The sequence below is a fragment of the Gallus gallus genome, chromosome 3 (genome assembly GCF_016699485.2).
Source record: "Gallus gallus isolate bGalGal1 chromosome 3, bGalGal1.mat.broiler.GRCg7b, whole genome shotgun sequence".
Classification (NCBI taxonomy): Eukaryota; Metazoa; Chordata; class Aves; order Galliformes; family Phasianidae; genus Gallus; species Gallus gallus.
This window is the reverse complement of record NC_052534.1, coordinates 76,112,206-76,128,926: the sequence shown is the minus strand read 5'-3', so window position 1 is coordinate 76,128,926 and position 16,721 is coordinate 76,112,206. Positions and strand designations below refer to the sequence as shown.

General features: G+C 40.8%; 1 protein-coding gene and 1 long non-coding RNA gene across 6 annotated transcripts in view; one reads left to right on the top strand and one right to left on the bottom strand.

Moving 5' to 3' along the window:
* RARS2 (arginyl-tRNA synthetase 2, mitochondrial) overlaps positions 1-16,630 on the bottom strand; it is a 39,291-nt gene extending 22,661 nt beyond the window's left edge. For 2 of the 4 annotated variants that reach the window (XM_015284618.4, XM_015284617.4), the window contains exons 1-8: positions 16,558-16,625; positions 16,361-16,434; positions 15,699-15,804; positions 13,155-13,238; positions 10,351-10,448; positions 8,955-9,010; positions 7,393-7,476; positions 3,348-3,424 (exon numbers count right to left, since the gene is read on the bottom strand). In XM_015284618.4, coding sequence (XP_015140104.2) covers positions 3,348-3,424; positions 7,393-7,476; positions 8,955-9,010; positions 10,351-10,448; positions 13,155-13,238; positions 15,699-15,804; positions 16,361-16,434; positions 16,558-16,596 — 618 coding nt within the window. In that variant the 5' untranslated portion in view covers positions 16,597-16,625. Of the gene's footprint in view, positions 1-3,347; positions 3,425-7,392; positions 7,477-8,954; positions 9,011-10,350; positions 10,449-13,154; positions 13,239-15,698; positions 15,805-16,360; positions 16,435-16,557 lie in introns of all 4 variants that reach the window. The other 2 variants (NM_001278019.2, XM_025148758.3) reach the window with 2 other exon arrangements.
* Positions 88-3,521, top strand: LOC121110502. Of its 2 annotated transcripts, XR_005858523.2 has the most exons (4): positions 88-1,960; positions 2,053-2,279; positions 2,960-3,067; positions 3,155-3,521. It is a non-coding gene; the product is annotated as an uncharacterized LOC121110502 (long non-coding RNA). The 2 variants fall into 2 exon arrangements; XR_005858524.1 differs by having other exon boundaries at positions 174-2,279.
* Positions 16,631-16,721: the final 91 nt, after the last annotated feature.

Below are 16,721 nucleotides of genomic sequence, written 5' to 3'. Positions count from 1 at the left end.
TCTTCCTAATATCCAACCTAAACCTCCCCTATCTCAGTTTAAGACCATTCCCCCTTGTCCTATCACTATCCACCCTCATAAACAGCCGTTCCCCCTCCTGTTTATATGCTCCCTTCAAGTACTGGAAGGCTGCAATGAGGTCTCCCCAGAGCCTTCTCTTCTCCAAGCTAAACATGTTGTACAAAAACAAACAAGAAACCCCAAACCCAACAGCAATACCAAACTAACCAAACAAAAACAACAGAAACTAAAACCACACCAGCAAATAAAAAATCTCCCAAAACAAATAAAACCCAGCTGTGATCCAAACTCCACATAATTGGAATCCATAGAATGGCTTAGGATGGAGGGGAACTCAGAGATCATCTAATTCCAATCTCCCTTTCACTGGCAAGGCTGCCAGCCACTAAATCAGGCTGCCCAGGGCCTCATCCAACCATCCCTCCAAGGACAGGGCACCCACAACCTCTTTGGGCAGCCTGTGCCAGTGCCTCACTACACTCAGATTACTTGCAGTACTCTGTATCCATACTAACATATGATCTGTCTGTGGCTGGAATCAAGCATATGAATGTCTACACTTGACTAGACACACACACGCAGCCAGTTTGCCACAAGTATTACTAACTCTTCTATTAGCTGATCTTACCTAGGTACACCAAAACTGGCTCCCTTGTTCATAAGCAAATTCCTTTAGATATAAAGGCCAAATGGTTGACCAGTGATTCTTTCTGCATATAACATTCTGAAAGACCACATAAAAGATTTTTTTTAAGTATTATGTGAAAATAATTAAAGTAATTAGTGGCTACACTGTTTATTTAGATCCAAATAGTTCAACGCTGATTAACTTTTAAGTATTTGTAAGAGAGTTTAGGTCCCCAAATCATCTCAATCTTGCTAATACAAACTTCATTCCTGCAGGAATATCTTGCTCGAATGGCTTCAGCCTATAAAAATAAGCTTCCACATCAAAACCCTTGAACTTTTCCCCTTCCTTTTATGTTCCAAGATTTTTAAAGTACTGCTGACAAGCCTCAAAGATTAATGTTTGCTTAGTTCTGGCACAAAAAAGGGAACAAAGTAGAAGGAAAATTCAACCCTTTCCAAGAGCAATGCTCCCTCTGCCCCAAACAGTAGCTGCACACACTCTAACCCCTTCCCCATCTGTGATGCTATAAAACAAAAATAACGTGAAAGGCATATTTGCAGCAGCCTTAGCCAAAATGGAAGGTACGCTATTTGGAAATACACACTTATCCACACATACAGAAACTATGTCATGGATTTTTCTTTTTAATTAACTACAAAAGAGGTTAGTTTCACACAACAGCAGAACGTTACCACTTTGAAACACATCTCCGAACCTAATGTAAACTGGAAACCCAGCTAAGGAAGTTAAAAGTAGGGAATATTTGAGAAACTGCAACTCAGTCTCCAACAACCACTGCTTTAGACTCTTTTATAGCTCAACTGAATACCGTCCACTAAATTTAAAAGTAATTTTAAGGTCATAAAGCCTACATGCTGCTCCAATAGATTATATTTTAAAGCTTTACCATAAAACTCAAGTAGGCACATTTTAAGTCCTAAGAATGGACTGAAGTTATAAATGAAAATTAAATAATATACAGCAGTGCATAATCAAAAGAATATGACTACTTCTGCCTCTTGAAATCGGTCCTACAGCTACAGCACACTCATGCTAAGAACCCATTAATCTCAGAAGCAGCCAGGTTAAACTGATACTTCAAGGTTCCCTAGGTTTCCAAAATTAAGTTTTTCTACATTTCTGAAGTTGTCCTACTTCAGAGGTTTGAATTTTGGACAGTCCTGAATGGGTCCAGGCACTGGACTCAATGATCCTTGTGGATCTCTTCCAACTTGGGATATTCTACAACTCTATGAGGAAACAAGTGAACAGCACGTATGTCAACAAAGCCAGCAACTTCAGAAGCAGGTATTCAACTATATAAACAACCCGCCTAATGTGTATTCCATTGTACTGTAACCAGGCTTTCAACCATGTTTTGTTCCTTTGCCTGTAAACAGGTACGTGTAAAAGTTATCTTGTGACACACTGTCCAAACACCAGCGTTGGCAACAGTTTCCACATCCAGCTCAGAATGTAAAGCACAGCTCAGCTTTGTAGCAGGAGAACACTGGGATGCTGCCATACAGAGAACCTGGAGAAAGCCCCTACAGCATCTGAAATCTTTCTTTTAAAAGGATGGTGCATGGCACATCAGCCATTCCTTGACTGAGTTTAATCTGTACAGGTAGGTATAGAAGTCATGTTCTCTCATATGCGTTACACCCAGCACTTGTCACTGGAAGATAACTTTCAGTATCGGAAGATTCAAAAAACCTCTTTTTGCTCTTACTGCACTATATGAAACAAGAAGAGCCATAGGAACTGGTATAGAGGAAAAAATAAACATTGACTTGTAAGATTTTACACGGTTTTGGATGGTGCAAACCAACATCCAGAACTGTATTAGTTCTGAAGAAACTTGTTAAACTATCACAGAGTTGTGGAGAGTCCACTGAGTTTTGTCCCTGATGCACAGAAATGTTATCTGCAACACTTGCACTGTGCTACAGTGTGAACAACCAAAAGGGCATCTTCCTGCAATAAAACAGTTTCCCTGCTGCTGAAAGGCATTTCATGAATGCTTGTCAACAGCAATTGCACCTACCACCGGCTCTTTCGCGTTCTTGAAAGAAAGCAAGCATTCTGCAGAGCTGGAATAGCATTCCAGAATAGTATTCCAAAAAATGACAGTCATTTCTTGTTACATACATATGCTAAGGCTTCATGGTAGATATAAAACACTTTACAGATTCTTTCCCCCAAACTGCAGCAAATCATGTGTTGCACAATGGAAATTAAATACGACTTATTCCAAAACAGAAGCAACAAAAAGATTTTCACAGCATATTTGCCACTTCTTTTCAGTGTAACCGAATACAGCTTTGGTAAACAATATACTACAGCATCAGACGCGAGACTTCCGTTTCCAAAGCATTACCAAAGCCAAGCTTGGTGGTCATCTGTTCCAGTTAGGTAGGTGGACAGTGACAGCAGACAAGCTGTCTGTGGCAGCAGCGGCAGCCAACGCAAGCTAACCATGCGTTCAATTATCCCCCTTAGGTGGCGTGTTTTTCTAGCTGATGAAACCTGTCTCTGCTGACATGGCCACTCGTCTCTCAACAAAGCACTTCAAACCCAACGTGAGTTACATGAATCCACGATGACCCTGCAGACACACCACTCCGTGTAAAATTGATAGCGAAGTTAAACAGACTGCTCTCTGAAGTCCCTGGATGGTCTTCTCTGAACTTACCTCAAAAAGGTGCTGTAAAGGACTGGATTTCAGCTTTTCTTTGTCGCCAAACTGTTGGAAACCCACGCCTAGTAAGCCTCGAATAACAATTAAATGCAGAGTTAGACAAGAGCCCAGAGTGCATTGTTTTATTCTTTTCACAAGCAAGTCTTAACGCTGTGTGTAATAAAACAAATTCCTTACGTATTTAAGCAGTGTAACAGTGTATGCTCTAACAGCAAAATGAAAGCATAGCTTGTTATGTCACTGAATGAGAACAACCGTAACAGCTAGAAACTAGTATGAAACACCATGGGGATTTTTTCAATTCCTCAAAAATGGAATTTGTTGCTAGATCTGTAGACAAAATTAGATGCTATGCAGCAGCTAGCTGAAAATAAGAAGCCACATACAGGAAACTGTCCAGGGACAGAACATGCTCAGAACTCCTTGTCTGACTTCCTCCCTTAGCAGTATTATCATTTCAAGGACAATAGAAACTGGGACGCACCATGGTATTTCGCATACCACTCATGCAATACTTTCAAGGGAACTTTCTTTTCTCAATGCTGAGAATGAGCAGCTTGCTTTCACGTATCTGATTTGGCTTCAGCACTTTCCAAAAGCCATCTGAAAGGGCGAGAAATTCAAATCCCAATCTTATTGTCTAAATCAAAAGGGCTCATTAACTCATTCGGTAATCCAGCAACAGGAACCCTGTAGCCTCTTAGATTATCTGAGGGTGCTTTTCAAGTTGTCTCTCCCTCCTGAGCTAACAAGGACCCCGACTGATGTAAAGCCAGCAGCTGAGGAATGGGCACGCAGGCACCTCTTTGAAAAACTCTCTGCAGCTAAACAAACAGCACTATCTCAAGAACTTCCCTCTTGGAAACACCAAGCTGTGGTAGATTTAGATAAGAAAAACAAGCTGGAGTCTAGGAAACAAAATGAGTCAGATCCTACTGAGAGGGAGTTTCTTTAAGGACAGCTTGTTTCATGAGCAACTATATGTTGATTTCCTACTGAGCTTGTGGATATTAGAGTACCTACACACTCCACTCTTCGATGCTGGATCCATACTCCAACCCCCTAAGCAAGACTTCCAGTTTTTGTTCAGCTCAAATACAACCCTCCATAGGTTTCTGTCATCCAGCCCTTGTTACATGTGCCAATTATTGGCAAGATGCAGCATAATGGGTTGGGTCTGGTTTTGACTTTGATGTGCTGACTGGTTAGCTGACAGGCTAAGCACAGAAGTTAACTTTCTCTCCCTGAGGGCACTGCATTGTATTCTACCCTTACTTGGCTGCCAACTGTCACAAAACTATAAGAATTTTGCTCTCTGAGACATTTTCTTCAGATCTGGCTCAGGCTGGCCAACGTGTTCAGAATTTATTAGCAGCAGGGTGTCAGGAAGATGGATAGACAGATTGCCTAAGATTGGTTACCTTAAGAAACATGCCCCAAAACTGCCCAAAGGTTGAAGACTGTTTTGCCATGTTTCAGCAAAATTCATTTTCAATTATTATTTGTAAAGCCTTTGACGACAGAAGTTGTAATAGAAATGCTGACAGATCCTTAATTATAGCACTGCTTCTGGGGAAGGACCATTATACTAATATTCCTATGCTATAATTTTGTGAAGCATGACTACATTGTTTGATATAAAACCTGTCATGCATTTGAGCTGAGCCAGCCCAAATAAAGAAGGGAGCAGCCCTTTGGAAAGCTACAGTTGAAATCACTTTGTCGAAGAACGATTTTCATAGCTGTTCTCTGGACAACAGGTATGTATGTAAGTAACGTTCTCTGTCAAGTTGATACTTTCTAGAAAGTTTGTACTAAAATACATAACACTACTGATATTCAGACTTGTGAGTACCATTTAGTATCTTCAAAGACAGAATGAATGAGGTCAGTTGAGAAGCCTTTTACCTACATTGCATTTCATTGCTCAATTGCCATTGCCACATTCCTTATACAAGAGCTGGTGATAAAAAATATGTCTAAGGGGCAAAAGTGGAAGAAATATGCAATGATGAAATTTATTTCATTTTAGGTTAACTCCTTCTGCATCCAATTCCTATGAAATACATCCTGAGTGAAGTGAAACTCTACTATAAAACAGTGCTTGAGCAGAAGTAGGATCACAACAGAGAAGCTGTGGAGGAAGTAATTTCACAAAGGAAAAAAAAATGCTCCATTACTGCTCTCACAGCCATAAGAACATTCTAGCTGTCTCAGTCTCAGGAATTTACTCTAGAGGGAGAATGGGTAGAACTGAATACCTTTTAGGAACGCTACCTATACTGCTGAACCTGAATGCATAAATGGAGTCCAAGTGGGGTACTTCTGCTGAACTTTTAACCCAGTTTTATTCACAACGTTGATTCACTGAAATGCCCACCAGCAGTTGTATCAGCTCAACCGAAGGGGGCAGCAGAAGAGCTGAATGAGCTTCACTTTCTGTTTGCCATTCAAAAAACAAAAAAACTTCATATATTGACACTGTTTTCAGACCCCACTGCAAAAGCTGTGTGACAGTTCTACTGTTTCCATGGCCAAACCAGTTTTCAAGAACAAGGAAGTGAGCATGGCTGCATCTTTTTATATGCCTAAAATCTGACAAAATCATCTTTGAAGTGTGTGTGTGCCTCCTTAGAAAAGGAGAGAATATGGATAAATTTAAAATGCAAGTTTAACAACAGAAAGCAACAACACTGTCTTTCATAGAATCATAGAATGGCCTTGGTTGAAAAGGACCACAATGACCATCTAGTTCCAACCCCCCTGCTATGTGCAGGGTCGCCAACCACCAGACCAGGCTGCCCAGAGCCACATCCAGCCTGGCCTTGAGTGCCTCCAGGGATGGGGCATCCACAACCTCCTTGGGCAACCTGTTCCAGTGCGTCACCACCCTCTGTGTGAAAAACGTCCTCCTAATATCCAACCTAAACCTCCTCTGTCTCAGTTTAAGACCATTCCCCCTTGTTCTATCCACCCTCATAAACAGCCATTCCCCCTCCTGTTTATATGCTCCCTTCAAGTATAAATGCCCCTTCGGGTTTATATGCCCCCATCAAGTGGTTCCCATGGATCAACTGCCACATGAGAGCAATACTAACAGATCTAGCATTCAGACAGAAATGAATTCCAGTCAGAGAATAGCTATCAATCCGTGCAGGGCTGCACACGAGAGGATTTCTCAGTGCTTATATCTGATGGACATTTCAGAGGAGGTAGGAGCACGTACGTACGTGCATGCAGACGCACACACTCACAAGATCGATGGCTTCCTAGGGCCTATTCACTTCCATATTCTCCACCCACACGCTTCTCTTTTGCTACATTTTTAAAGGAAACTGAATATTCTGGGGGAAGTACTGGGATGTCTTCATAATAAAAACACTTCAGGTCTTAACCTGTCAAAATGCAGCTGCTGTGCAAGGCAGTTATTCTCTAGGAATAACAAACTTGTTTCCAGAGGGAGCAACAACAAAAGGTAAAGACAATGCTACCACACACACAAAGACAACTAAATATACTTAAAAAATATATATATATTGTTATGCCATTCCTTTGTACATAAGTACATAGGCAAGTTAACCAGTTTACTCTTCCACATGCAAAATATGAGTAAGGAAGGCAGTATCACAGACATGTAACAGACATGGCAATGTGTATGCATTTTGTCTGGAGGCAGCAACAGCAGCCCATTCAGCTGCTGGGGCTCCCGGAGTATAATCAGCACACACAAAATATTAACTCTGTGCTTTAAAAATAACCCCCAAACAACACAAGTTGTGGGAGAGGAACTACCGAGGTAAGGAGGAACTGCAGGGTGAATATCCTCCTGTATTTCTTAAGCAGCGGTATAGGTCATAGTGCTGATGAATCAGACTAGTCTTGTTAATACTTTAAGGAGACTAATTGCACATTATATGCATGTGAACACAATAGTGCTCTTTATGTGCCCAGGATGAAGCCAACGTGCCTGCAAAAATTGAAGTCAAAAACCTTGACCATGTTACACAAGGGAATAAGATAAACAAATATGAAAACATACCGAACTGCATGCCCCAGTCACCAAGGTAATTTATTCTTGTTACTTCGTGTCCCAGTGCAACTTTGAGATTTGCTATAAAATTTCCTGGTAAGGAATCGAAATTGGCGTTATTATTCAGAACTGTACACATTCTACGATCTTCCAGATCAACCTTCTGTTTTCATATGACTTGCTTTCCCTTTCAAATGCACTCAGATGGACTGCTCCACAGAAGGGACTAAAATTCTTCAAAGCTTAAAGCAATAATCTTTTGAGCAGGAAAAAAAGAATAGAAAAGGCTTTGCATTTGAAAGATGCTATGAAATGACTCATGCAGATATGTGTTTGTACCACTGTTGTTTGCACACATTACGAAGTGCATGGGCACGAAAAACACTTTCTAAGGGCTTCTTGCGTATTCACAAGTGCATAACTCCACTTCAAAGCCAGGTAACTTCATAGTAGGAGGTTAAGCAAGTACTGAAATGCACAAACTGCTGTTATTATGAAGTTACACAGAGAACACTGAGTCGTTGAGTAGTACTGAGCCCTTCACCTAACACACTATCAACCCAATATGGTGCAAACTCAGTATCACGTAAGCACATCTTTGCTCTAATTGTTACTGCCACAAAAATGCTTCATCTCTCTCCTGAGCTTTGCTATATTACCAAACTACAAAGGAATATATGCATTCCTTCCTCTATTTTTCTGTGCTTCAAGGGTACCTTTTGATCACTACACTGATATAAATATGGTGCAGAAAGTTTTGTGCTTTGTGTTACTGCTACAGTAACACCATGCTATACTGTGCAATCTCTTTCCATTCCATTCCCTGTAGGCACTTCATTCTCTTTCCGAGACAAACATCAATCTACAGAATTTTTTATTTTTTAATATTTTTTTCTATATGAAAGGATCCAGAAGTGAAACAAACAGCCCAAGATACAACACTCAACCGCCAGCCAATGGAGAGGCAGACTTATTAATTTTATGTAGCTAATTATTATACACGCTACATTATTAGCTCTACAGATGCTGTAGGATCTTCTGCTGATCCAGAGATTTCATTGAGAGGGAAAAATAAAAAGAGAGAAGTAATGTTTTCGATATGCCATTAGAGTACTGCACAATAAACAAATTATTCCATTACAAATGGCAGCAACGATTGTGTTAGCAGTACTGGCATCAAGTCATTAACATATAAAAGCAAACGTTTTCCAAGGCAGCCACTGAGACATAACTGCGTGACTGCTCTGCAGTCCAGTGCAAATCAGACATTTAAAATTCAAATGACATTCATAACACCTCAGTGGAAGCTGCGCTGGGTGTCTTTGTGGAACAATTTTGAACTACTTCGTTTAACGTTCGCAGACATAAAACTATATTATGTGTGACTTAATAAATCTGCCAGCAACACACCACGCTCCTTCCTCACTGCATAATGAGTAAAAGGCTTTTAATTAGCAAGCGGAGACTGACACAGCCACTCCACGAGAGGAGTGAAAGGTGAGCAGCACTCCCGTCAACTGAATCACAAAGACAAAGCAGCCCTTTTTGGATACACTGAGATGCAGACTCACCTATGATTGTGGAACGCAAGTGTCCGATGTGAAACTTCTTGGCAATATTAGGGGAGCTGTAATAAATTTTCACAAATAACGTTTGTTCAGTGTACAAGGCTGCCACACTGCCAAAAGAACTCAACTCATTCGTACAGCCAAACTGTAACAAGCCCACAGTTTTCCCTTACAGTTCTCTGATTAGCTTCTGTTCAGCTTATCTCTTGTATTTCAGTTCAGTTTAAGCTTTCAATAGTGGCATATTATTAATTTGTCTTAAGCATTTACATGGAAAATGCTACAAAATAGTTAAGCTAGATCTTTACAGGCTGTCATTTCTTTATCAACAAAAGGAAAAAGAAATAGTGTGCCCACAACTGTTTGTCCTCTAAAACAAAATGGAAGCACAGCTCTAACATTCACGTTCCAAATTCAAGGTAAGTGCTGACTTTCTGACTGAGGAAGCCTATAAAATGAGTCTTAGTGAATGCAAATTTTTTTATGCATAAGGATATGAGGAGCAGCTGAAGGAGCTGGGATTGTTCAGTCTAGAGGAGAGGAGGCTCAGGGGAGACCTTATTGCTCTCTCTAACTACCTGAAGGGAGGTTGTAGTGAGCTGGGGGTCGGCCTCTTCTCTCGGGTGACTAGTGATAGGACTAGAGGGAATGGCTTCAAGCTGCACCAGGGAAGGTTCAGGCTGGACGTTAGGAAATACTGCTTCTCTGAAAGGGTGGTCAGGCACTGGAATGGGCTGCCCAGAGAGGTGGTGGAGTCACCGAGCCTGGAGGGGTCCAAGGAACGTTTGGACATTGTATTGAGGGACATGGTTTAGCGAGAACCATTGGTGATGGGTGAATGGTTGGACTGGGTGATCCTGTGGGTCTTTTTGAACCATAGTGATCCTATGATATCCGAGTCAGACACATCTATTTCCATGAGCACATGGCCACAAACAAAATTTCACTGGCCAGAATTTCCAGGGCCAGAAATTTAGAAAATTTATCAAGACAAATGCCTAGCTACTCTGGTGAGTCAGAAATTAATACAGTAAGGAAAGCTAAGTAACAGAAGGGGTTTGGAAACTGAAGTCCAAGGGTGGGTGTTGCTGGCTGAAAATTCAGATGTTTCTTCATGACAAGATAGAAGAAAGCTACTTAAAAACTGAATGCTGCCATACACTAAATGAGAAAGAGGAATGACCTTTTCAAGCACCAAAAATATATTCTAGGAAAAAAAAAAAAACCCTCAAGTCCCTAGATAAAGCATATTCTACTTGACAAATGTGTCAGAGAACTAAACACAGCTGAATACAATACCATAAACATGGTTTAACTTCACAGGCATCACACATTACAGCAATGAATATCAATCAGCAGACAAGGCAGTTTTCCTAAAGGACTCATCACGTGTGCTTACCTAAACTCAACCACTGCCTTTTGTTTAGGCACAGTAGAGAAAAGTTCACTTTTCGTTCCATATTGTGTGCCATCTTTCAGCACCTGCTGCAGAACAGTCTAAAGCAGAGGGAAGAAAAAAAAAGGAGGAAAGTTAGTTTCAACAACAGAAAAGGCAGTCAGGAAAACTGTTAACCGACCACACAGAAGTCTGATCCCACAGCCTTTCTTTCACATTAGCAATTAGATGGCTAATCTGCCAAGCAAACAAGATATCATACGCAGATGGAAATGCCATTAAATTTGTGAAGCTGAATCTGATCAGTTAAAAACATCAGAAAAATTATAAGCAGAGATTTTGGTTAAAGTCTACATTGATTCTGGTAAAAACTTACAAGCAGAAAGCATAGGCCTTACTAAAATCATTGGTTTAGTTAGACAACATGGAAGGGCAGGAGAATCACCCAGAAGTAACTGGTAGGAAGAAAAGTCAAGTCAGTCAAAGAACGCGGGTAGAACGCGGGCCTCATATAAACAAAGGAGTTCTCACGTAAATAGGAGTCTGAATTCACTCTGACCAGGACCCCTGCCATGCCTAATTCACATAACGCATTTTAAATGAAAGGTATCATGTAGAACTTGTGAGAAGGAGACTTAACAAGAGAATGTATACCTTTACGCACTCAAATGTTCTCAGAAGGTTTGGGTTTTTGTTTGTTTTCTCCTTCCTGAATTAATAACAGAAGCTACATAGCAAACCTTTGAGATCCCTCAAAGTGCCCTCCTCCCATGAATAAATCTTACCAAGGAACACTTCAAGGAATTTGGCCATTTGTGTGAAATTGCTAGAAGTCTTGTCCTAAAGTTTTTGCCAACGTGTGAATGCAGAGAGCACCCACTGAGCACAGCATGGCCTGCTCACACAGGCCCAACCAACGCACTCTACACATCAGATCTCCCACAGACTACTTGTGACTGAAGGCCTGCAAAAAATCCAGTGTGTTGTAACTGCATGAACACTACCACACTTATGCAGGTTACCTGAACAGCACACAAACACCTTTATTGCTCTTTAGGAAATCTGAGACAGAGGTCCAGAAGTCCCTGTCTTCATGACTTCCACTAAAGCCCATCTAAGAGGCTAGACAGTTGCTGCAAAACCCTCTTCATCAGCTCACTGCAGGTAGACTGAAACAACAACCTCACGGTCTGATCATTCTTAATAACAGTAGGACACAAAAACATCAGCCAGAGGTTTCTGTGAGCAAAACCAGAAGAGATGTAGCTACTTCTAAATTCAGTAATATAAATCTAAGCTGCTTCCATTTTTTGTTCTGGTACACAAGGCAGATTAATATATCTACCTATTTTTTCTAGTTACTTTACATCAATGCTCACTGTATATCTTTATTATTTTTCAGAAATAATTTGCCTAATATTCTTCTCTTTTTGTGTTGGAGGAGAATATGCACACAGAACAGGGAAAGAGAAAAAACAGGAGACTTGCAGGAATTCAAACCCCTTCTAAACTACACATCACTTAAGTTCACAAGGGTTAAACTAAAAAAAGAAATAATAATAAACTCACATTCTACTAAGACTGCTAGATTTTCCTAGGCACCAAAAGCCACCCTGCTTTCCATTCCTCGAGTGCCAAAGCAAGCCACCTATTTAATCCTCATGTGTCAAAACACCCCTTCACCCCTTTCCCTACCTACAAGCCTGTAAATACACTAGGAAGCATCTGTACAAAAGCATGTCTACTTTGAAAGTATGGAAACTGCCTAAAATTCCTCAAAATAGCTCTTTAACAGCTTGAAAGCAGTTTGTGGAAAGATGAATCCTACACTAACTATACTATCAGCAATGCATTCATGCAGCAAGTTAAGTACCTGCGTGCACCCTATATACTTAAGTTTGTCACAGAGAAGCCAGTACACTCCAAAACCTAATACATGTCTTTGGTAACAAATAAAGCAACCAATTAATAGGAATGCCTAGGCATTAGCAATTCACAAGAAGAAAGAGATTTATCACTCAGTAAAAGACAGCTACAAGCCCAAGTGACTGGAAGGAAGTCCTGGTAGGAAGGGAGCTTCACGAGTATTAGGTAAGATCTGATTTCCTACCCAGAAAGGGTATTTTCCAAGGCTACAGTGCTGTTTCCATAAGAACTGCTTAGATTAAGGGCTTGAAGAACAACATAATGGAGCTTGCTTCTCAAGTTAGTTCAACTGGCTTAGCAAAGCTTTCATTTACTTCCCAATCTAACAGTGCCAGCCAGCCACCTGTCCTCATGAAGCTCTTGCAGATGATCCAGACTGAGTGCAATTGAAACACTGCTCTTACAGATTGAGTATGCTAAGTTACTGGTTTAACAAATTAAGCTTTCTGTTTCAGTCAAACATTGGCCTTTGAGAAAGGCATCTTTCTTTTTGTGGTTGTTCTAACAGCAGATCTGTGGTCAAACACTTATTTCAGATACCTTTTTATCATCCTTCCTATCCTAAGCAAGACTCTTTACATGCAAGATCAAAATCCTGGGTTCAGAAACTCAAAGCAGGTGTCAAGCCAGCCTTTTGGAGCAGGAACAGGGAAGAAAGAAAGAATGTAGTTATCACAAAGGGTAGATACACTGTTTCCTCAAAAAGATACACTCTGAAACTCTCTTTCCAAATTCTAGGCCTCTATAATGGAACAGCATCAGGGATTCGTGGAGAAAAATCTATGAAAAACAAGCAGTTCTACATAGAAAATATTTAAGATCGAGTATTTTATATTTAGGAATTTATTTTTACCTTCACACACCTGAAATACTGTACTCACCTTTGCTAGCAATTCCCTGTTTATTGTGAAGTTCACTGTTCCTGGACCAGTGCTGATCTCACTCACTACAGCATCACACTTTAGCTGTAAGAACAAGATAAAACAGTCACCCGCTGTGAAAACAGGTAAATAGGGGAATTTTAATTCAATCCATTCAAAATTTAATATTCACAGTGGATTAAATTAGCACGTTATTTATCTGATTGAAAGCAACTGTAAATGGATCACTGAATCAATCCCGCTGATAAAGAATGATTTGGTTATTTCTAATCCATGCTTACTAGCTCTGACTACTCAATGCAAAACACCAAACATTTATTTTCAGTCCTTGCACGTGCCCAGTTTGTGTTTTATTTTGACTGTGAGCAACCTCCTCTTTAAACAAATTTTGCTTCTTTACAGGTTGAGTGTTTGGGCCTCCTCCTTACTAACCTAGCCACCTTTGGGAGCCAAGAAACTTCCTATGAAAACAAACAATAAAATAACCAACTACATGCAACTTGGTTAATGTCTATGAGAGAGGCAAGCTATTAATTCTGACTGAAGCACATCAGCACGAGGAAGAAATTATACCCCTTTTATATCCAAGCTCCAACAACAACAAATTCTATTGTTTATTCATGAGCTACATGAATAAATATTTCTTGGACTGACTCAGAATTTCCCACCTTTCCATGTTACTGAAGGTCCTTTTTACCAACATTAAGAGGCAGGCAGAAAAATTCCCCACTCACTGCACTTGCTTCATACAGTTTGCTCTGCTTAACGTTTTCTATATAAGCTGTTGTTAGTATTCTGGTGTTTTTCATCTCTCTTTAGTATGAGAGCTCACTTGACCTCTCCATAGCTTTAAGAACCTTTCCGTCAAGTATGATAGAGTTCTACAGTACAGATTTTCTCATACCTAAGACTTGGGTCAGAGTGTCTTCATGCTATGTAGGAGCATACAAATTAAAAATAACAGTAATAATGTAAAAAGTTCCCCCTCAGCAAAGATCTAACAGTTCAAAGACGAAGCAAGAATCAGCTTCCCAGATAAAAACCAAAAGCCAATGAATACAAGACCCTTCTGACAGGCAATTCTCAGCATATCAGAGCATATGATGTCCCACTTAGCATCACATTGCATTATTTAGGCCACTTTAGTCAACAAAACCTGTTTCAGTCTTGTCTATCTAACCTAAATATCAGCATTTCAAATATTGTGACCAATTTCCTCTTAAGACACTAACCCCATAGTATTGAACCTTGAGGCACTATCAACTGCTTATCATGACAAAAACTCATCGCTGCATACGTTTCTCTATCCCAATGCTAGTTTTGCATATAACAGTTCTATTTTGCCTACTTCTACACTGTTCATCTTCTTTGTGGAGCGATGACGTGATCAGTCTAAAGAAATAATAATAAATGCATTGCCTTTAGCCGTTACACAACAAAAAACATTCTAAGAGATCAATGATTTTTTTTCCTTCAACTAACCAGCACAGTATACAATTTGGAAGCTGATATTGATGGTCTGTTCCTTTTTGCAGTTACAACCCTTTCTCCCTGTAAACATGAGACTTTGTGGCCAAGATTTACTTATTGAGCCACAAACAACAAAGGAGGGAGACACATTTGCAACTTTCTAATCATTGGGAACCCAACTGTTTTTCAAGTGATAGACTAGACACATGCAAAAGAATTGCTGCCATGATGTTAGTCACTCAGACAGGACGCCCACAGAGGCTGTCAAATCCCTGGAGGCTTATAAAACCTGAGTGGATTTCAAAACTTCTGAGCGACCTCATCCAAAAACTGCCAACAACCTACAGGTAACTTTTCCTGAAACCCTTTCAAACTTGGATTACTCTGTGATTCCAGAGCATCTTAATGCTGCTTCAGAATTTTCGGTGGTACTTCTGTTTGGGCAACATCAGCTCTTCCTCTGCCTAACTCAGAATATTCACCTATTATAAAAGTGGTTCTAAGGTACGGAGCTCTTCAACATCTCAGCAGTGAAGAATGAAATGAAGAAACAGTTTAGCATCTCAATAACACTGCAATTGTTTTATTCATCCTCGTTAACTCCTGATCAAACAGCAACCCTACTGATCACTTTTAAAACTCATTCTTTCTAAATCAGATAAATAATCTTTTTTGCACTTTTATTTTCTTGCTAGTGCCTCTTCGCAACTAACTTTGCCACTGCTTTGTTCACGTTCCTCTTCATTGGCATCAGCCACATCTTTGTAGACTGTGAAGGATCTTTTTCAAACCCTAGGATCACCTTTCTGATCCCACTTCCAACTTGATGCACACCAGCTCCTCAAAGATTGTTTATTTTCTTCCCTGTCCCTTTTGCTTCTTCAAGGCTTGAGTCACTTCTAGATATCTTGTTTTGTATACCTGCTGCTTCTTTTTTATACTGTAGTTACTCTCAATGCCTCAGCTACTGCCATCTCCCATGGCCTGGAATGGCCACAAAGACAATTCTCTTCTAAGAAACCTTGATCTCAGGCAGAGAGGGATTGGAAGCCTGGCCTGCTAAAGGTAGCATACCTTCTCAGCTAGCTTCTGAGCTCGAAGCTGAAGATCTTGTGCTAAGCAATCACTAGAACCGCCTTCTTCTATGGAAGCAACGGAAAGCTGGAAATCAGCATCATGCCTGAATAAAAGAACAGATGAAAATCAGGGAAGAAATACATTGCAGTGATGGGGAGATTTGACAAATTCAAGCTGACTTGAGTATGGCAAGTCCAACTGGCAAGCATAACCCAGTCACAGAGATGTGAGAATACACTGTGGTCAGAAAACTACATCTGAAGGCTCAGTATTACCTTCATTCTAACTAATATAGTGCTAAAATAGATACAGCAAGATCACTAGTTCAGAACAACAAAGGTTATGCTCATGAATAAATGCCATTTACCTGCTATTACCACTACAGCTCTCAGACATGACATAAAGCAAAAAACCCACAATAACTTCATCCCAAGGTCATCAATACTGAAACATCAGCCATTCAAGCACTGCCTGTTTTGAAATGAACTTTTGTTTGGAACTTGCTTTGAAAGAAAGACAGTGGTTTAATCAGATTTGGGCACCCTAGAATTGGGCCAGTACGTTAGCTTAGGGCTTTCCATGTTTCTTAAGACCCGCTAAAGCCTGGCACCAACAAACACAACAGAGGTCAGCACAGCAGGACTAAACGCAACCCCTACCGCTTTCTGGAGACAGGAACCGCAGAGATGGACTTTATTAAGTTCTCCGGTGGCAAATCCAAAACTTCAGAGAGCTACGTTTGAAATAAAAGCACAAAAAGCGTAAGCAGAAACAGACGCCAGAAAAACCCCGCTCCCCGCGGCCGCGAAGCACTGCGCACAGCCTCTGTGCCGTCCGGCTGCGGAGGGCAGCCTACCTGGCGGGCGATGCTCCTGCGAAAGGCACAAGCCGCCATGGCGGTGCTGTAGGCGGGAGGTCAGCACCGCCCCTTGACCCCACCGCTCCGCCCCGCCCCGCCCGCCGAGGGCCGCTTCATTCCGTGCAAGTGAGGGGGAGAGGCCAAGTCACTGCCTGTCGCGG